At 39.1% G+C, this 21,165-nt stretch overlaps 1 protein-coding gene across 1 annotated transcript; it reads left to right on the forward strand.

Moving 5' to 3' along the window:
- Window positions 1-1,513: 1,513 nt before the first annotated feature.
- LOC102302275 (sodium/potassium-transporting ATPase subunit alpha-1) lies at window positions 1,514-19,803 on the forward strand. Its single transcript, XM_005937309.3, has 23 exons — window positions 1,514-1,653; window positions 2,103-2,213; window positions 4,853-4,912; window positions 5,265-5,366; window positions 5,469-5,570; window positions 5,776-5,889; window positions 6,086-6,220; window positions 6,623-6,740; window positions 6,846-7,114; window positions 7,209-7,517; window positions 8,273-8,407; window positions 8,645-8,837; window positions 8,983-9,158; window positions 9,269-9,405; window positions 9,812-9,962; window positions 10,048-10,216; window positions 10,291-10,445; window positions 10,540-10,660; window positions 11,869-12,014; window positions 12,148-12,278; window positions 17,824-17,925; window positions 18,802-18,893; window positions 19,610-19,803. Exons 1-23 carry the CDS (start codon window positions 1,642-1,644, stop codon window positions 19,636-19,638), a joined length of 3,069 nt encoding a protein of 1,022 aa, XP_005937371.1. The 5' UTR covers window positions 1,514-1,641; the 3' UTR covers window positions 19,639-19,803.
- Window positions 19,804-21,165: the final 1,362 nt, after the last annotated feature.

Raw genomic sequence — 21,165 nt, forward strand, 5'->3', positions numbered from 1 at the left:
ACACTGTTTACATAATCTTCCTTCATGATAACCCCTACTCTATTTCTCTTCCAATCTACACGATCGCAAAGCAGTTTGAATCTAATGCCTTCTGGCCTTGCGTCCCTTCCAACTAGTTTCTTACACGGACATTAAAACTACCTTCATTTTCTCCATATCAGCCAGCTTTCTCTTTACCAGTCATCCACCAGTCATCCCTCCATTTAAAGTACCTACTCTCACTTCCTTCTCTGCCTCCCAACACACCTTTCCCTTTACCTCCTCCTCCTCTGTCTACAGCCAAACAATTTCCACCTTCTGGTCAACAAAACTATAGGTAGTCGTTGTTAATCCAGACCAGACCAATTTTGAACGGAGGTCTCATTCTGATCATCTCATGATGATCCATATGTCTGATTTGGCAATTAGATGCCCTTGCTGATGGAAACCTCCCCATGTATCCAGGCTTGTGACCAGCACTACTTGGCCAACCCAGCCATGGGTTTGGACTATCTTCCATACTGATCTTCCATGTGTGATTTTTTTGTTTTTTTTGTTTTTAAATATGCTGTTGAATTGTTGCTGGAATGTGGTCAGCGTCTATGATCTCAGCAAGGTTTCTAATCTCTGTAACATCTTCCACAGACAGATGTGTTAATTTTTAAGAAATTTCCAGAATCACAAGAGAAAGGAATTAATGCTGCAGTTATGTATGCATTTTTATACAGTCAAATAGTCTGTCATCTAGGTCCAGTGAGTTAATAACAACCCTTTCACTGGCCTTTATACACTTCTTTAATAATACTACTGGAGATTTTTCATGTTTCACCCCCCCCCCTCCGTTTTACTATTTCCTTCCTCATCTTGCAAAATCCAGTGATTGCATACAGTCATGAATTTACAACAAACATATCCAACAACTCATAGTGTCCCAGCCAGCTATCAAGGACAGTCATTTCTTCCTAAGCAGGAAGATCACGGGTTGGTTTCATAAGGGTCATCAGGGTTACAACTTTCCTTTGGTTGCACCATCGATCTGTGATGAAATTCTGGCTGAACCAGCAAGTCTTTTTGTATTGTGGATTTGTACAAGAATACAGAAATTTGAAATGTCTCTAGTCAGATCATGCATTTTATTACTAGATGAGATTTGATAAGACCATCCATCCTTCAATCCCTCCATCCATCCACTTTCAGAGTGGGGATGGAGCCTATCCACTCTACTCATGAAGTGAAAATCAAACAACATTCAGGCTTGATGTGCTGAAATGTATAGTGAGGATGCATTCTGAGAGAGAAGGAGGGCTACTGAGTCTTAATGGTCTATATTTTGCACCTCTCTTCCTGAGACTGCAGTGGTGGGATCCCTCAGACAAAATAGTGGATACTAGAGGTGAACAAAGCCATCAAGCGGAAGACCTACCTAGTACTTGACAAGCATGAGTGATAGTGGCTGAACCAAAAACTCAGGTGTGGGAGGAGTTCATTTAGATCATGGAAGCTTGCCTCCCTATACCACTGACCTCCCCAACTGTGCTCATCCCTTGTCCTCTAACCACCATTCCCCTAAGCTCCTCCTATCCAGGTATAAAGGTAGGCTAAAATGAGTAACCAATAGTCTCTGCTCTGGGCAGACTGAAGGATAGAGACTGCACTGCGACCATGGGATCGAAAGTAAGTGTTGTCACATGTTTTAACCTGGAGTTTAGACTTCATTTGGACTAAGTCTGGTCTCTTTAATTTAATTTAAAAAAATTTTTTTACATTTTTTTTTAGCTTTAAATTCATTTCAGTTTTTGGTTATGAGTTTTCAGTTAAGCTTTTATATTTTCATTGGACCTTAATATCACATTCTTATGTCAAAACCTTCCAGCTTTAAAAACTATCTGAAACCTTATTTTAAAATTATGTATACGAATTTGAATTCACTGTTCTAATGACTAACAGCATGCCAATCAACAATATATTATCTATTAATTATTACCAATAATTACAAATAATAATTAATTAAGGTGGTTTTCTGCAGCTTTCTGAATAAATAGAAGAAGACGCTTCAGGGAAATCTTCTCACATGTTTTGAATGTTATTTAGAACTTCATTTTGTCCCACTTTGTTCATTCCAGCGAATGAATGATGACTACAAACTGGCGAACACCTCAGAAAATGACGACAAAACAACCAAGAAGGGTCAAAAATCCAAGGATACGGAGGACCTGAAAAAAGAAGTTGATCTGGTGAGTACTCCTCTTTTGTGCAGCCACTCTGTGATTATCTGTCAGGTAACACTCAAGCACACAAACACAACTTCTGCAAATGCTATAAAGAGTTTGTAACGTGCAAATATTCATCTTAATTAAGAAAGAAAGAGGCATTGAATGGAATGACTTTCATGAAATGGACTTATGGACAACGTTAATCAGTCCATGTTACAGCTAGAGCATGAGCTCTGGCTGCCCAAGCTGTACTTCATAAACATTGTTGTGTACCATCCCATGTTAAGTTGTTAAGATGTTGGCAGTTATAAATGAACTTTTAAGTTTTGCTATCTAAAGAAGGTTTAAATGCTGAGTGAAGGAGCTGGTTGTATTTATATATTATTTTTTATTTTATTAAATGATATCTAATCTTGTATCCACATACAGTAAACCTATATCATTCAACTGTCCATATTTATAAAATCACTTTAATAAAGTTTTAGGTGGGTTTGAATTCACATGTAGATATATCCGACAACCAGCAGAACAGCTAGTTTTCACCGCTGTCAGCCTTTTCTTGCTCTGAACCGGTGTCTTGGTCGCTTCTCAAGGTCACTGATGAAATTGCATCACTGGGGAAGCATCACAAGGCAAACAAAGGGATGACAAATTATTTCATAACAATAACATGGTGCCTGCAGGGTTTTGAGGGATAGTGACCTTGGCCATGTCAGTTCGTAACCAAATAGAAAGCAAATAGAGGATTAAAATATTTTGCTGGTGATTCTTGTATGCTTCTAAAACAACTTTAGAAAAGATGCTATTTTGACAGAAGATGATATTCTGTTAAATAATTTTGAGAATAATTTTAAGCTCGTCCATCAGAAGGCCCGGTGAGCTTAGTCCATGGGAAGCTCTCTGCCATCCATCTGTTCTGTTCACGAGAATAATATTCCTCCTCCAGTATTAGTCAGAACTGACTTAAACTTACACACAGTAATATAGTGGTTCTTAACCCAGATAATGCTCAAGGTTAAGATTGTATGACCTTGACATTGACAAGCTTGACAAGGATTGTGATGAATGATTGGCGTACATACATGATTGATGTTCTAGTTTCTTGAATCCAGCCAATGACCCTCCTGCACAATGCCGCCCAGCAGATTGTTATTAGGTGATTAAAGCCACGTCTTGGTTGCATATTAATGATCACTGTCCTATATCTTAACTTGAGCTCAAAGATGTGCTACAGGACATCTCAGTTCCATATACACATGATGAAAATGTGGTTTTTTTTGAGTAGGAACATCAAAATCAGTGGAGAAGTGTTCTCGAGCTGCAATAGTAGCAACAGTAGTGTATGGCATGTTCACATTATCTATGGCACATTTGGTAAGGAAAATGGCTTATTGGGTGAACCATGCAACCACACCCGTTTTCTCATGTCACTGTAAAAACTGCTTATAAATGTGACTGATCACACTTCATCCAAGCTGAAGACTTCTCATTGAACAAGTAAATATTAATGAAATGCATCATTTTGTATTCAACCTACTCAGAGCAGCAGACGATTGAAACTTTAATTTTTTAAAGTCAAAGTGAACTTGTAGGTTAAAGACCTTTATTGTAATTTTACAAGCATAAGAAAATTACATTTATACTAATTTCACATATAATGACATAAGTACTGGACCAACTTCCTTAAACAACAGTGCAAGTGCATCAACAATATTATCTTAATCTCCTTTAGAAATATAGAGAAAAGTTGCTTCACCCACGACTGCTGAGGTGTTGTCATCACAATAAAGGTGCCTTGTGATGCTGACCACCTGGCATCTGAAGTTCGAGACAAGATGTTGCTCACATGCCATGATGTCAGATTGTGAACATCCTGCCTGTATGTGTTTTTGTTGCTTACAGTTAAAAGTCAGATGGCAGTCATGTCATCCGCAATTGTAACAATAGTGTTGGAGGTATGGATGGTTTCAAAGTTGTGTACACAGCATTTAGCAAAGGGTCACCATACAGCCTTGAGGTACTTTGGTCAGATATATATGTATGTATATATATATGTTTTTTTTATATATAAGATATGACATGCTGCATCAAGTCAAAATGCAGATAGAGAATATTGTTCCTGTTGTGTCTTGTATTCTGTATTAAGACTACAATAAGTTGTTCTTTGACACTAATGAAATTGCTGAAATAATTTTTTGGGGCTAATTACAAATGTGCATGATCAACGTCATGAAATCAATGTTAATTTCTTTCATTAGAATTTATGTTGATTAAAGTTCAGCTACAAGTTTGTGAGGATGGACGCCCCTGCTGGGAAATTCAACTGCAATGTCAAAAAAATGAGCAAAACTCTTGGGAGGAAACATCAGTCAGATATTAAAAGAGTGGTTATTAGCAGCAACATTGTTTCCATTCACAGACAGATTCTAGTCTTACTTGACTGTTTGCTTTAGCTAATCTTAAATTTCCTCCATGGACCAAAACGTAGCCACAATGCTCAGTTTTTAGTCGTTTTTGTGCTCTCTGTGTCCCTCTGGAGGACACGGGGAAGTTTACAAAAGATTTTTCTCAAAGGAGATTATAGCTGCAGCTTCACAATCACTGGGATTTTGACTTGTTTTTACAAATGCATCTCTCTTTCTGTCTTTGCTTCACTTTAGGATGACCACAAATTAAGCTTTGATGAACTTCACAGAAAATATGGAACTGACCTGACAAGGGTGAGCACTCCAAATGTGTGATAAGGAGAGAGGGGAGGGAAGATTTGGCAGTAGGTGTATTTTTCTTGCATTCAATGCTTTGTCAACTTACTAGGCTATTTGTGAAGTAATGCCATTATTGGAGGTGTATTATCCAAGAAACACTGTGAAATGATTGCGACAAAGTCAAGTCTGACTTCTTTTTCTGACATTAGATGGACATGACAAAAATAAATAAAATAAAAACACTCCTCAACGACCCACAAAACACACAATTAAAAGGGTCATAGGACCTGTAAAGAAAGAACTGTAGTGTACTCCACTTGTACAGACAGGTCTTTTGAGCTTGGAGTAACCGAGACACTGTTTTTAGGGTCTTTCTTCATCCAAAGCAAAAGAGATCCTGGCCCGAGATGGCCCCAACGCCCTCACACCTCCTCCCACAACACCCGAGTGGGTCAAGTTCTGCAAACAGGTGAGAGTCAAACCACAAATCTGTGTTTGAATTCAGATATTAGAAATGCAAAAAAGTGAGTACAACAAGCAAAGCCTGAATGTTATTTCCTCTGGTTTCCAGCTGTTTGGTGGTTTCTGCATGCTGCTGTGGATTGGTGCATTCCTCTGCTTCTTGGCTTACGCTATCCAGGTTGCCTCAGAGGAGAACCCTGGAAATGATAATGTAAGCAAGTCTTTATCTGAATTGTTATCTACTAAATAATGTACATCCCAAAAAGTTGATCCTGTTCATCTGGATGCAACCTTTTCAGTTGAAAAGAATCAACTTTTTGGGACTACCTTCACTGGATGATTGAGCATGCATGAAGATAAACAATCTGTACCACTGTTTGCTGTGCCACCTAACTCTCTCTTCTATCTTTATGTAGTTGTACCTAGGGGTTGTGCTTTCTGCTGTGGTCATGATCACGGCTTGCTTCTCCTACTACCAAGAGGCCAAGAGCTCCAGGATTATGGATTCCTTTAAGAACATGGTCCCACAGGTGAGACACTGAAAGGAAAACTAATGTAAATTCAACATATTTACAGCTTATATGAATTAAGAAACTGCAGTATTTTTTGCACAGTCTTAAGGGAAAAGTTCTGCACTGATGATACATTTTATCATCTGAAATTTTGGTGTTGGCATTAAAATCAAACCGAGTTAATCAAAAATTCCTAAAATCTTTGATTTCATAGCAAGCCCTGGTTATCCGTGACGGAGAGAAGAAAAGCATCAACACCGAGGAGGTGGTGCTTGGAGATTTAGTGGAGGTGAAAGGCGGAGACAGGATCCCTGCTGATCTGAGAATCATATCTGCTCACGGCTGCAAGGTCTGTATCTCAAATACTCTTAATGCCAGCAAACATTTTTGTAGAGCATGTGTTTGATATCTACTATTATTTATTTAAATGAGAAGAAGACATGCTGTGATGTTTAGTTAGTTTTAGACATAATTTAGTTATGGCGGCGACAGAGTCGAGCTCAGCCCTCAGTCCATTTAGATTAGCTAATCTTGTGCATGCAAGCTGATTGCTCAGCTGAAACATTTTTATGCATGGATGTTAAGTTGCTAAGTATATTGATGCATGTGGTGGTCTTCATTCTGAGTAGCATTTTTGTGATTCATTCAAACATCATACCAGTTCCCATTTATTCCTTAAGTCAAATTCATATTTATTAAATAGTATTCATGTGTTTGTTTTACCTGTATTACTTTCTTTTTAATCTCTCAGGTGGACAACTCCTCCCTGACTGGTGAATCAGAGCCCCAGACTCGTTCTCCAGATTTCTCCCATGAAAACCCACTGGAAACCAGGAACATTGCTTTCTTCTCCACTAACTGTGTTGAAGGTAGAGTATGAACAGCTTGTGGTTGATAGAGAAATTTATGTATAATATTTATTATATTGCCCACAAGCATGTTCCATTATCAATGGATTTCAATTGTCCGTTCAGGCACAGCCAGAGGAATCGTCATCAACACTGGAGATAATACTATCATGGGCCGTATCGCCACCCTTACTTCCAGTCTTGAAGCTGGAAAAACTCCCATTGCCATTGAGATCGAACATTTTATCCACATCATCACTGGAGTGGCCGTCTTCCTGGGTCTTACTTTCTTCATCCTCTCCGTCATCCTCGGATACAGCTGGCTAGATGGTGTTATCTTCCTCATTGGTATCATTGTTGCCAACGTCCCAGAAGGTCTCTTGGCTACTGTCACTGTGAGTTTTGGTGTCTAATGACACTCTCTTTAAATACCTTTCAATTTATTGTTGTCATAGTTTACAGTTTTGAAAACTTACGTTTTGTCTGTAGGTGTGTCTGACTCTGACTGCTAAGCGTATGGCCAAGAAGAACTGCCTGGTGAAGAACCTAGAGGCTGTCGAGACGCTGGGCTCCACCTCCACCATTTGCTCTGACAAGACCGGCACCCTGACCCAGAACAGAATGACCGTGGCTCACATGTGGTTTGACAACCAGATCCATGAGGCCGACACCACTGAGAACCAGAGTGGTGTCGCTTTTCAAAAGAGCTCTCCCACCTGGACTGCTCTGTCCAGAATCGCCGGACTCTGCAACCGTGCCGTCTTCCTGGCTGGCCAAAACGATGTTCCCATTCTGAAGGTGAGAAACTTTCATCTTTAAAACTCCTCTAATTATCTAATTCTAATGCATAAATTACACATCTGCAGTAAATCTTTGCAGAATCTATAGCATAGCATATGCAACTGGGAGATGTTACTGACAGCATTCATGCTGGTGCATTGACAGCGGTATGAGTGCAGTTACATTTTCATGTCAGATTCATGTCAGTTTACACAGCAAGGCTCCAATAGGGTTTGCAACGATGGGGTAACAATGGCATAGATTGAACACAAAATTATAAGCTCATCATAAATGTGTTGCTCTAGTTCATTGATTCTGATCATCAGAAAATACTTAAATTCAATATTGGAGAAAAATATTTGTAACTTTTGCTTTTTAGTGGAATAAGTCCTCATAGGCGTGGACAGAGCTTATTACCTGGTGTATTGATCTTCTTTTTGGAGATGTTTTAAATATACAGCTTGAGCCATTGCAAGAGGTGGCCAGCGAGATTGTTGGATCTACCATATATGACATACGTATTTCTTGCACTGTGAGTCCACTAAATGTGACAGGGTGGGTAATTTATTGCAAATAGTATTTGTATAATATGTGTGGTTACAGGTTTCTTTTTGTCAATGTTGTAAATTTATTTGTTTATTCACCAACAAATAATCGAGCTATTACATTGTTATTTATTGCTCATTCATTTTAATTTGCAATATATTGTTATTAAAAAAGGGACTTGATCCATGATCGATATAATCCGTTTCTGGTTTTGCTAAAACCCGCAGAGAAATATCGCTGGTGATGCCTCAGAAGCTGCTTTGCTGAAGTGTATCGAGCTGTGCTGTGGATCTGTTAGTGAAATGAGAGAAAAATACCCCAAAATTGCTGAGATTCCCTTTAATTCCACAAACAAATACCAGGTAAACAATCCACACAATGTATTAAAATTTAAAATGATATTGTATATAAAGATTGTATGTTAGTTTATATGTGTGACTCCACCTAAGAGTCCACCTGAGCCCTGGAAGCTGTGCCCTTCTTTGATAAACAGTTATGGGCACAAGAGTGTAGAACAACATAGTCATTTTGCATTACATAAACCACTGATAGTATAGATAAGACCTGCATTTAAATCCAGCCTTTCTGCTGTCCTACAGCTCTCTATTCATAAGAACACAACCCCCGGAGAAACCAAGCATCTGCTGGTGATGAAAGGAGCTCCAGAGAGGATTTTGGATCGCTGCACCACCATCATGCTTGACGGCAAAGAGCAGCCTCTGGACGACGAACTAAAAGATGCCTTCAATAGCGCCTATCTTGAGTTGGGAGGTCTTGGAGAGAGAGTTTTGGGTACAGTTCATTTTCATTTCAACCATGTTGAGTACAGTACAGAGAGAAACGAGGCAACTTTCCTCCCAGACCATAACAGATACAGATTCTGACTGATTCTGAACAGACAATTAAATCTCAATCGCATTTTATTTGTGCCTTATAGGTTTCTGCCACTATCACTTGCCTGATGACCAGTTCAAAGAAGGCTTTGCTTTTGACACTGATGATGTGAACTTCCCCACTGAGAACCTGTGCTTTACTGGCCTCATGTCCATGATTGACCCTCCTCGTGCTGCTGTGCCCGATGCTGTTGGTAAATGCAGGAGTGCTGGAATCAAGGTATGATAACTTTTTGAAAGAACATCTCAAATTTTGATTTTTTTGGATATAGTTTATAAAACAAATTCTGCACATAAACTTTAAACATTTTATCTACTCAATCCTTGCAGGTCATCATGATCACAGGTGACCATCCAATTACAGCCAAGGCTATTGCTAGAGGTGTGGGTATCATCTCAGAAGGCAATGAGACTGTTGAAGACATTGCTGCCCGCTTGAATGTTCCAGTTTCAGAGGTCAACCCTAGGTTAGTTCTCTTATCAAGATTTATTTAGCTAACTTTGAGGATAAGTAGCTGCTGTTCATAAACAGAGGTCATGTAATCTGTAAAGCAAAAATGCCTTTTACTTGAAAATACTGTATTTTCTCTGATACTTTTATTCTTTGTAATACAAGTGTAATAACACTTCTGTTGTGTGGGGGGAAAATGTGATTCATATGCAGCGGGAATCCAACATTTTCTGAAGTCAAATATTTTCTAATGTTGCTTTTTGCTTAACATACCATCTTTTTTTTCTTTTTTTTGCCAGGGTTGATTCAGTCTTTGTTCTATACCAATGTTTTCATCTTGTCTTCATCATGCCCTGTGCTCAGACACAGGACGTTGGATAACAACTGCTGTTATACTTACACCGTTGTAATCTAATCTACAGGGATGCTAAGGCCTGTGTCATCCATGGTGGGGAGCTTAAAGACATGACCCCAGAGGAGATTGACGATGTGTTGAGGAACCACACTGAAATTGTATTTGCCAGGACCTCCCCTCAACAGAAACTGATCATTGTGGAAGGATGCCAGAGACAGGTGAGCATCGGGGGGGATTCTCACAGATACAGTTTGACAAGTGTTTTATTTGTGACTTGTAAAAAACACTTTATTCCTTGTACAGGGAGCCATTGTGGCCGTGACAGGTGATGGTGTGAACGACTCTCCAGCTCTGAAGAAAGCTGACATCGGTGTTGCCATGGGCATTGCTGGATCTGATGTCTCCAAACAGGCTGCTGACATGATCCTGCTGGACGATAACTTTGCCTCCATTTTAACTGGAGTGGAAGAAGGTAAGACCTTGGGAAAAATGTCGAATTATATAAAATACAAAGCATCACTGAATCTGCTAAATTACTTTGTTCAGGCCGTCTGATCTTTGACAACTTGAAGAAGTCTATTGCCTACACTCTGACCAGTAAAATCCCTGAGATGTCACCCTTCCTCCTCTTTGTGATCGCCAACATCCCTCTGCCCCTGGGAACCGTCACCATCCTCTGTATTGATCTGGGAACTGATTTGGTGAGCTGTTTGGCTCTTCATCCTGCTCTATGTAGAGGTTCAAATGGTAGATAATGCAGTTATGGGTTGATTTTGTTTACTTGTGGTGTCACAGGTCCCTGCAATTTCTTTGGCTTATGAACAAGCTGAGAGTGACATCATGAAGAGACAGCCCAGAAATGCATCAGACAGGCTGGTGAACGAGAGACTCATCAGTATGGCTTATGGACAGATTGGTAACACATTATTTATACTTTTAAACCTTTAATTATTCTGTTCCTATTTGCTGTATTATGTCTTGATGCATGCTCCATCATACAGGTAAAGAAATCCCCAAAAGTTGATTCTGTTAATCAGGACGTCCCGTTTTCAGTAGGAGAAATGTTTCATCACTCATCCAAGTGTCTTCTTCTGTCTCAACTGACTGAGATGGAAGAAGTCTCCAACGTTATAAAATGGTACATTTGCATAACGTATGAAACTAGCAACATTAAATGAAAACTGGACAGTGAGGTCAGTTTCATGATCATTAATATGCAAATTGTCATTATTATTGATTATTGATCAACAACCACTGATCAATGGCCATGAGTACCATTCACAGAGAGTTGGGTAATGGCTGCAATCACAGCATTGTAAGATGGTAGCTCTTCACTCTTGTGCCATCCGCTTCATCAGAGGTGGTTTGGTTTCCCCGATTTGTAAATCCTGGCTATCCTCTTGGCACTTAACAGTTTACACTATGTTACTCTGTTTGTGTCAGGGGACCTGATCCTTGGGGTGGACCAATTTTTGGCGCAGCATGTTTTGGGGTTTAAAAGCTGCAAAGACACAGTGTTTAGAAAAAAATGCGTCTCAACTGTTCCGATACTCCTGACACGTATGGGATCAGTACGGGTTTTGGCTTCGACTGCGGTTGTCCTTCTCTCCTGGATCAGCTGGAGCTTTCCTTTGGTGCCTTCCCAGCTTTGAGAAATATTCAGTTGGGATAACCACATTTACTCAGGGCCTTCTTGTGTGTGCATTCTTGTACCATTCTCTGGTCACAATTGTCGCAAAAGTAACAATACAAAGTTTGTAAAAAGTTTCTCATTTGAAAAATGTTCAAAAAGGAAGATGTTTAAGAATGAAGATTGAAGAAACTTAATAGGTCCAAATTCAATTAACAATAATTGGTTTTTTTTAAGTAACATTTTGTGATCAATTTCAATATCACATTTGTAAAGTATTCCCAAATATTTCCTGCTGTGGTTTGGTTCTGTGTCATAATCTTTGAATTCTCTGTCCATTATATCTATTTACCTTGGCTTTGCATAGAATGACATTGACGTGTCATATTTGTTCATGTTTATTTATGAAGAAACTGCCACAGTTGTAAAATAAAAAGTTCAAACTTTCTCTGATAAGAATCCATTGATGTTTTCTGTTGTTTTCTTCATGGTAGGCATGATACAGGCCTCAGCTGGCTTCTTCACATATTTTGTCGTCCTGGCTGAAAATGGTTTTTTGCCCTTGGATCTCATGGGACTTAGAATCTTCTGGGATAACAGATTTCTAAATGACCTAGAAGACAGCTATGGGCAGGAGTGGGTCAGTCTGACTTGTGTTACTAGCTGTACTTTGGACTGTGAAAATGATCAAACTTTACGGTACAGTCCACTGAAGTTTCAGTGCTCAAAATCAAAAACATTCCAATCTTTTCATCTCTTTTTTTATACACCAGACATATGAGAGCAGAAAGATCTTGGAGTTCACCTGCCACACAGCCTTCTTCTCCAGTATTGTGATTGTCCAGGTGGCTGATCTGCTCATCTGTAAAACAAGGAGGAACTCTATTTTGCAGCAAGGAATGAAGTACGTATACATCAAGATCTGAAAGAGCTCCAGTGGGTGTGAACTTTTCAATTCAATTGTATTAAGTGCCAAATCACAAAAACATTTGCATCAAGGCGCTTTATATCATAAGGTAAAGACCCTACAATAAAACAAAGAAAAACACCCAAATCATTTGGCCCCCTACAAGCAAGCACTTTGGCAAGAGGGGGAAGGAAAAACTCCCTTTTAACAGGAAGAAACCTCCTGCAGAACCAGGCTCGGGGGGGAAATACCAGTTAGGTTGAGGGGAGAAAGCAAGGACAAAGACATGCTGTGGAAGAGAGCCAAAGATTAAAAATAACAATGCATCATGGGTAGCTTAGCCCTATTTCATGAGCTGGTTCCAAGGAAGACGGGTCTGAAAGCATCAGGTCTGAGGTAATGAGACCCAAATGCAGAACTCCTCCAAGAAAAGACAGTGAGTTTATTTACAGGGTTAAAAAATGCGCAAGTCCCAGCACTGTGGTTCCCATGGCGATTTCTCCCAAATCCCAAACAGTGCTTGTGTCCATGGTGGGAATCGTGAAACAGCAACTCCAATTCCAAAACACTGGCTCCACTCCCATGAAAACAACTCAGCTCCAGATTCATAGTGAAGACAAAACACACTGGTGATGGCTAGGCAATCCACCAGCAAACAAGGTTTTCATTAAGCAATCCACTGCCATACTGACGAGTTCAATACACTGTTAAGTAGGGATGCTGCCGATGACGGTAATCAGCTGCAGATGGCAGCAACAGATGAGCAGCAGGTGTGGCTGACTCCAGTGAGTGAACACTTCAGCGCTGAACAATACTCAGCGCCAAAACCTCCAGGGATGCAAAAGTCCCACACAAAAGCACACACAACAGGGAGAGAGAGATGTGAGGGGAGTAGCAGCAAAAACACACACTCAGACACAACGGGCAGGTCGAGCGATGAGGGCTGCTGGACCATGACAGAAAGCTGAAGGCTCTGTCTCCCGTTCTACTTTTAAATACTCTCTCACGCAGCCTGAGAGCAAAGAGTTTTTATGGTGTGATATGGTAGTGTAAGGTCATTAGGATAAGATGGGCACTGATTGATCAAGGCCTTATATTTGAAGAGAAGGTTTTAATATTTCATTCTGGATTTAACAGGGAGCCAATGAAGACAAAAAATATGTAAGAAATATGCTCTCTCTTTCTAGTCTCTGTTAGTACTTTTCTGCTGCATTTTGGATCAACTGAAGGTTTCAGACATCCTGATAATAATGAATTACAGTAGTCCAGCCTGGAAGTAGTAAATCCACGAACAAGTTTTTCAGCATCACTCTGAGACAGGAGTCATTCTATTTTAAACGTGTTTTTATCTCTGTTCACAAGTTTCTGGATTTCTTTTTTTTATAAGACTGAACTTTATTTTTCTATATTCACATTCTGTTTAACTTGTTGCTTTTTCGTGGTGCAGACTAATGAAGCAGTCTACTGACAAAAGTTACAAATAGCTGTTTAAAATGAAAGCAGTTTAAAACTAATTACTGAATGATTCATTGTGAATTAGTTTATTATCTAAATAAAGGCTCAGCTAGTTTAGATGTTTAGATGGGGCGTGAAAATATTTCTTCCTGCCATGTGGGGAATTATGTCAAAAGTATGAGACCCGCTGACCTAAGGGAAGCACAGCATATTTAATGCCTACAGCACGCTCTAATTGCTGTAATAAAATGTTATGGTCAACAGGATTAAACTCTCTTGTCTAGCAGGACAAGCACAGAGATAAAAAGATCACTTGTAACCTTCACCCAGTGTTTGTATTTCAAGTTTAAGTAATACTCTTTGATTTAGTTTTATTCGTGGTTTTGGGTGTCAGTGTTTATTATAGCTTGTGTATAGTCTCTGTGCCTGTGTTTACTCTGCGCCTTCCCTGTGTTCTTCGTTTCATATCAGGTACCATTGTCTCTATGTTTGTGCATCTCCTGTGTCTCCTCAGTCAGTCATGTCTTGTGAATGTCTCATGTTTCCTGTTTTATTTTGAAAGTCCCTCTCTAGTGCTCATTGTGTTCAGTTTTGGTCTAAGGAGCTTGCAAAGAAAAGCATCTGAGTGGACGCTAAGGCATCTGGGATCTCATAACTGGATTACAGATGGCAGACAGTTGGTGTAAACCACTGCCTCTGTTCAAAGATGGTCATTCACAGCGGACATAGATGGTTTCTTTCACTCCTCTTTCAAACTGTCTTCTCTGTCCAAAATATGACATTGGCATCCTCTAAAGAGTGACCTTTGTCCTTTAGATCCTGATGGACAGCCAAGTCTTGTCCCGTGGAGGTGGCTCTTCTATGTTGTGCCATGCGCTTGTGAAGTGGCTGTTTCGTCTCTCCAATGTAGAGGTCTGGGCATTGCTCGCTACACTGTTCGGCACACACTATGTCGCTAAGTTTGTGTTTAGGAGTTTGTCTTTGGGATGAACCAGTTTCTGTCTGAGTGTGTTGCTGGGTCTGAAGTAAACTGGGATGTCGTGCTTGGAGAAAACTCTCCTGAATTTCTCTGATGCACCGGCTACATAGGGGAGGATAATGTTGTTACGTCTGTCTTTCTGATCCTCCCTAGCTGGTGTCTGACCTTCTTTTCTGTGCATCTTTGCTGACTTGATGAAAGCCCCATTAGGATTACCACATGTTTCAGAGCTTCCTCTACATGTGTGGGTTCCCTCTTTTTTCCTTCAGGCTTAGAGGGAACATTTTCTGCCTGGTGGTGTAGGGTCCTGATTACTCCAGGTTTGTGTTCCAGAGGGTGGTAGGAGTCAAATAGGATGCTCTGGTCTGTGTGTGTGGGCTTTCAGTAAACTTCCGTTTTCCATTCCCTTCAATGTGGGCGGCACAGTCCTGGAATGGCAAACAGTCATCCTTTGTGTCTTCCCTGGTGAATGTTAAAAAGAGCAGTGAAGGATTCCACTTCTTGGGTTTTGATTTTGACCCAGGTGTCGTCCACATATCTGTACCAGTGGCTGGGTACTCCCCCTTTAAAAGAGCCAAGAGCCTTCCTTCCCAGTTCCTTCATGTAAAGGTTGGCCACAATAGTTTTGCTTCCTCCCTGTCTTGTGTGTATTTGATTACTCCCAGCTCTGTTTCCCTCCTGTGTCTCATTCCCTCATTATTACTCTGTGTATTTTAGCCCTGTTTTTTTCTCTGCCTGTTGTCGTGCCAGCCCTCGTGTTCCTTTTCTGTTTATTGTATTCCTAGCTCCCTAGTTTTGGCTTTCCTGAAATTCATGAAGTTATTGCTGCCTAATGTTAAAAGAATGGTTGGTTCAACAGAGCTCTGTCTTTTCGTCAGCCTGGCTACAGTGTTGAAGGGAAAACTATGGTTGTTCTTATTTTCTTCAGTCAGTGATGATTATTAAGATGTTCTAGCTTCACGGTGGGCTTTTTTAAAAATAAAGCAGCAGATTACTTTTCCAGGCTAAATCATGATCTTCCAAATTTTTGAGATACCATTTCACATCTACTGTGATCAAATCTACTCCCTACCGCTGTGTAATCCATTATTCTAAATTTGAATATTATTAGGAAATGATCAGGCAAGAGAGGGTTTTCAGGACACACTGTTAAATGTTCAGTTTCTGTGCGCTTTGTCAGAACAAAATCTACAGTGTGACTGAAGTGGTGGGTGCGTTCTTTTACATTTTGAAATAAGTCAGTTGAGTCTAACAGATTAAACACCATGATGAGGCATTTCTAGCATCTACATGGATGTTAAAATCACCCACAATAATGATTTTATCTGAGCTGAGCACTAAATCGGATAAAAAGTCGGAGAAATCAGACAGAAACTCTGAATAAGGCCCAGGTGGACGATAGATGATAACAAATAAGACTGTTTTTCTTTTTTCTTTTTTTTAGTTTTTCAGCTGGGGTGGACAAGGTTAAGAATCAGGCTTTCAAATGATTAAAAATCTGTCTGGTTCTTTGGTTGATTAATGAGTCGGAAATTGCTGCGACACTCTCCCCTTGGCCTGTGTAGACCGCAACTTTGCTTCCTGGTCCCACGTTTTGGGATGTTTAATAAATTTGGCCAGATTTTAAGAAATGAGACCTGGTCCATCCAAAGTGGGATGGATGCCATCTCTCCTAACAAGACTTTGTTTCTTTCAGAAAGTTTCCCAGTTATCTATAAAGCCCACATTGGTTTTTTTGGACACCACTCAGACAGTCAGCAATTTAAGAACATTCAGCTAAACGTGTGACTCCTGGTCCGATTCAGGAGGGGACCAGAGAAAACTACCAATGTTGTTTTGGCATGGTTGCACATCGACTTCATATTAATTTTAGTGACCTCTGATTGACATAACTGGGTGTCATTACTGCCAACGTGAATTATAATTTTACAGAATTTAAGTTAGCCAGCAGATTTAAATTTCCCTCCCTGGAAGACAACTGACTATGGTTGCCAGCAATGTTGGTCAAGTTACTTGAAAAAAGTAATCAGTAACTAATTACTGATTACTTCCCCCCAAAAGTAATCCCGTTACTTTACTGATTACTTATTTTCAAAAGTAATTAATTACTTAGTTACTTTTTAAAAACACAATTTACAACCTGAAGAGGTGATAAAGCGATAGATCTTTCACCCAATTCTACTTTTTCTGCATAATCCATCATACAAAATGTAATCAAATGGAAAAGTCTCTTTTTAAAACTTGTTTTATTAGTTTCAATCTTTTAACTTTATGCATCAAGCAAAAATGTAATTATATGCAACATTCTCTGACTGGAAGAAATTTGTTTAATATTTAAACCTATTTTCTGCACATTCCAGCACATAAAATATTTATTTTGTGTGTGTGTTTACACTCACTCTTTCAAATAGATGCAAGTAAAACACAGCAGAAAATAAATAAAGTCAAAGACTAGCGGTCCTGTTGCTCTATTTTCACCTGTAAAGCAGGACTGCGGTAGGCGGAGGTTTACCCTGGTGCAGGTGTGCCACAGCGGTCAGTTGAAGAATCCGCGAGTTGCTCTGTGACTTTCCCATTACGTGGTAGCGCACTCGGTGCTTGCTTGGAAGTTTAGGGTTTTTTTTCACTGTAAAAAGAAGTTACAAGTAACGCGTTACTGCCCATCTCTGGTTGCCAGTGTTTCCAGCTTCATATGTCTCAGAACAGAGTTGTCCATTTCCAGAGCTTGTTCCTTGGCCAGTGTGTCACTGAATGGACATATGGCTGGTGGTGGAGTACCAGGGGCTTTTGTTTAGCATTTCTGACTGACATCAGCATCCATACAGCCTAGAACAAGTATAAAACTCGAACCATTTGAAGAACAAGCTCCGCAAACAGTTTCAAATTGTATTATTCCACAAATCAGGCTGAAAGCTTTCCTAAAAGCTGAAATGGATATACATGAAACTTAATATTTTATTTATTAAAGAAAATGAGCCAATGTTAAATATATATGTAGTACAACAAAGGATATACCAAGTTCCAGAACAGAAAAAGAGCACTCAAATCAAATATTAAAAAAATAGTTTCAGTTTTATTGATATTGACTGACATTTTTCTTTTGTACAGGAACAATGTCCTTATCTTTGGGATGTTTGAGGAGCTGGCTCTTGCTGTGTTCCTGTCATACTGCCCAGGCATGGACATTGCCCTGAAAATGTACCCTATGAAGTGAGTAAAACAGATAAGCTAATACTATGATTTTCCATTAGGCAATAGTGTGAACGCTTAGAGATACCCTTTCTAGGCATTTTTTTTTAAAATTCAGCAATTATAATGACTAATTCCTAATGCACAATTGTCCTTTTCTCTGTGGTGTTTGTGGCTGTTTCCTTTGCCATCTTCATTTATGTACGGGCATTCACGTTCCCAAGCCAATTCTTGTCGTTTTCAACATTCACCATAACATCGGCAGGATCAGTTGAGTCTGTTATCTGCTGCCCCTGCATCGCATCATAGAGTATGGCTCTGGCCAACACAGACTCATAAATCATCCTGCTCATCTTCTGGCAGATGTTTTCTCTGAAAAAGAAGATAGCTTTCCCCTCCCTAATAGAAGGCTTTTGTGTTTTAAGTCCTCCACACAGACCCCACGGATGTAAGCAGGGGTCGCTGATGTTCATGTCCTCCTCCTATCATCAACCAGTTCCTTAGTCTTTTCCACATTAAACAGCAGATGGTTATGCCAAGTGCAAAAGTTGTTCACCACAGTCCTGTACTCTCACCACCTTCTCTGATACCTCCCACTACTGCAGTCATCAGAAAATGTCTAAAGGTGACAGACATCTGTGCAGTTCTGTGACCTGTTAGTCAGACCTGTTAGATTTAGTTCATTGACCAACTCCACGCTACATTTGACTTCACTGCTCTTTGTTTACCTTAAACCATTCATGCCAGTCCAGACCTCCCCCATAATCTTCTGGCACTCAAGTTTCCCTTTGTCCTTGGACTCCTCACCTGATGTCCTCAGTCACTTCAGCAGCGTCAAAGAAATAATGTCAGTGTAGTAGTTGTAATTCAGTCTCTGTCTGTCCATCCAAACCTTAGGCCATTATGGTGGTTCTGTGGATTACCGCACGGGTTCCTTCTCTTCTTTTATGATGAAATCAGAAAATATATCCTCAGACACCACCCAGGAGGTAAGAGTTTTATTCAGGAATGACCAAACACTTTACGAGGCACATAGGACACATTTTTATCCATATTTTTTTCCTTCATGAAAGCCTTTTCTTTTTTCACCCATTTTTAAAAAAATTACTTGCACATAAATTCTTTGGAATTTCTCTGACTAGAAATAGGTTAATAAGTTATTAAGTTCCATTTGGCCCCATCTATTTAAGCGAGAGCATCTCATATATATAAAAATCCATTAGCTTTTTTTGGACACATATTAATATAAATCCTGTTTTCAATGCCATTATTATTAATAATTTTAATTAATAATTTGTTTAAAACTAAAAACTAAATATCATGATCAAATATCAATCCTTTTAGCCCTTCCACCAAATGTATTTACATTAGTTAACATTTAAACTAACCTTGAGACTACAAGCATCAGCAAAGAAAAAGGTACTAAAAGTCCAAAAGTTTTAAATATCTTAAGAAACCAAAGTAAACTCTAAACTCCACTAGTTAAAGTCAGTCACGATGCTTGAATCTAAGCAGAACCTGTATGCAGGGCTGGCTCTGTGAAACTGTCCATGTTAAAGCCTTTTACATATTTAATTACAAATGCATAATCAACAGAGTTATATCAAAAGTCTTTGTCATTTGGACAACATAAAGAATTTAAAAAAAATGTGAGGTGAAATTTCACAAAAATGATGTCCCTAATCGTGTCTCCTTTGGTTTTTAGGCTGGTTGGAGAAGGAGACATACTACTGAGCCAACATGAGACAGACATGAAGGCAGTGTGTGTTTCATCACTACTTAATGTTATCTTAAGTGTTTGTTAGAGATGCTATAGCTCTAAAAACACCACAAAGCATGGATAGATTAAGAATATCTTTATGAATGTGTGTACCGAAATAAAATATTTCTAATCTAAAATCAAGGCTGTCTGCATTTTTATTCAGTTTTCTTGTAAGTTTCTTTGTTATGTTAAAAGTGGGGGAAAAAAACTGTCTCAGGGTTTTTTTTCCCCAAGGTTCAGTATCTTGCCTGTGAATACTCTCCAAAGTTTTTAACTTTCTGAGAAGAAGTTAGAGATGATTTGTTTAGGGGCACCTGCTACTTTATGGACACTAAGTTGTGTAATCCTCACATTCATTTCTGAGATTTTAAATGTTTTCCTTGTCCTCCTAGTATTTTAAAAAATCCCTCCCCTTGTACTTTAACAACCTCATCTCCACCTCACCCTGCACCATGCATAGCCAAGTGGCTACAAAGAATCATAAACGTCACATCCAACAACCTGCATCGGCCAGCCATTAAGACAACCTTTCCTGCTCACTGCACACTCCAGTACACAGAAAATGCACATATTTGTTTAGTGCGGGACATCAGAGTCAAAAGCGTTCTTTGGCTCCAGGCCAGTCATTTATGAAGTTTACTTTTGTTTCTAATAATCTGATGAGCAGTTAGAGATCACAAGGTCATTTCAGGTGCACTGAGTTTCCTGATCATTCATTAAATCTTAAATATCTCAGCTAAACTTTATAGCTTTGCTTTAGATTTCTGCTAACAACAGGAACGCTGAGGTGGGGTTTCCAGTCATAGCTGCAAACCTTTTGGTTCCCAGTAACATATCAACGAAACCAATTAAATTTATATTTCTATTTAACTTTGTCCATGTTTGGAAGAGAAACCTACATCTTCTCCTCAGAAAACCTCAACTCTGACTTTTGTTTTTCTTTTTGTTTTTAAACACTAGCGCTGTTGCTTTTGGTATTTCCTGAAGTAACATAACTTCAAAATCAGTTGCAAGATCATTTCTTATATATTTAAAGACATTTAAAGAAAGAAATGTTGCCTTTGCTGTGAGTATTATTTTAATTATGAATGTATATATGATTAAAAACTAGATGAATGCATCACACAAGTTGTCTGTATACAGTATTACAATGTAAGATGTAATACTTTACGTAAATTATAACAAAAAAGGTGAATAGATATCAGTTTTCTGGAGTTTATTTCAACTGAACCATGCATGGGTAATGAGCATGAAGTTAGTAGTTGTATTGTCATGTGACTGGATGTTCTTTGCCTTCTTTGATAAAAAAGAATACTAATAATAATGATAATAATTTAGGCAAACAGGTCATAGACTTTTGCTAAAGTACTGCCAATGAGGACAAACTGTTTAAATCTTTGGACATAAGCTGTAAAAAAGAAAAGCATAAAAGAAGATATAATCAACAAATTTCAAAGAAACACACGGTAAATGAAAAATAAATATCACCTATGTTATGG

Source organism: Haplochromis burtoni, unplaced genomic scaffold (genome assembly GCF_018398535.1).
Source record: "Haplochromis burtoni strain Fernald_Lab_line unplaced genomic scaffold, NCSU_Asbu1 Contig_67, whole genome shotgun sequence".
NCBI lineage: Eukaryota > Metazoa > Chordata > Actinopteri > Cichliformes > Cichlidae > Haplochromis > Haplochromis burtoni.

What these genes read in the sequence shown, in the direction of transcription:
- LOC102302275 (XM_005937309.3), top strand. An exon ending in TATCTGCTCACGGCTGCAAG is followed by an intron (nt 6,221 to 6,622) that starts GTCTGTATCTCA and finishes TTAATCTCTCAG; the next exon opens with GTGGACAACTCCTCCCTGAC. An exon ending in CTCCACTAACTGTGTTGAAG is followed by an intron (nt 6,741 to 6,845) that starts GTAGAGTATGAA and finishes TTGTCCGTTCAG; the next exon opens with GCACAGCCAGAGGAATCGTC.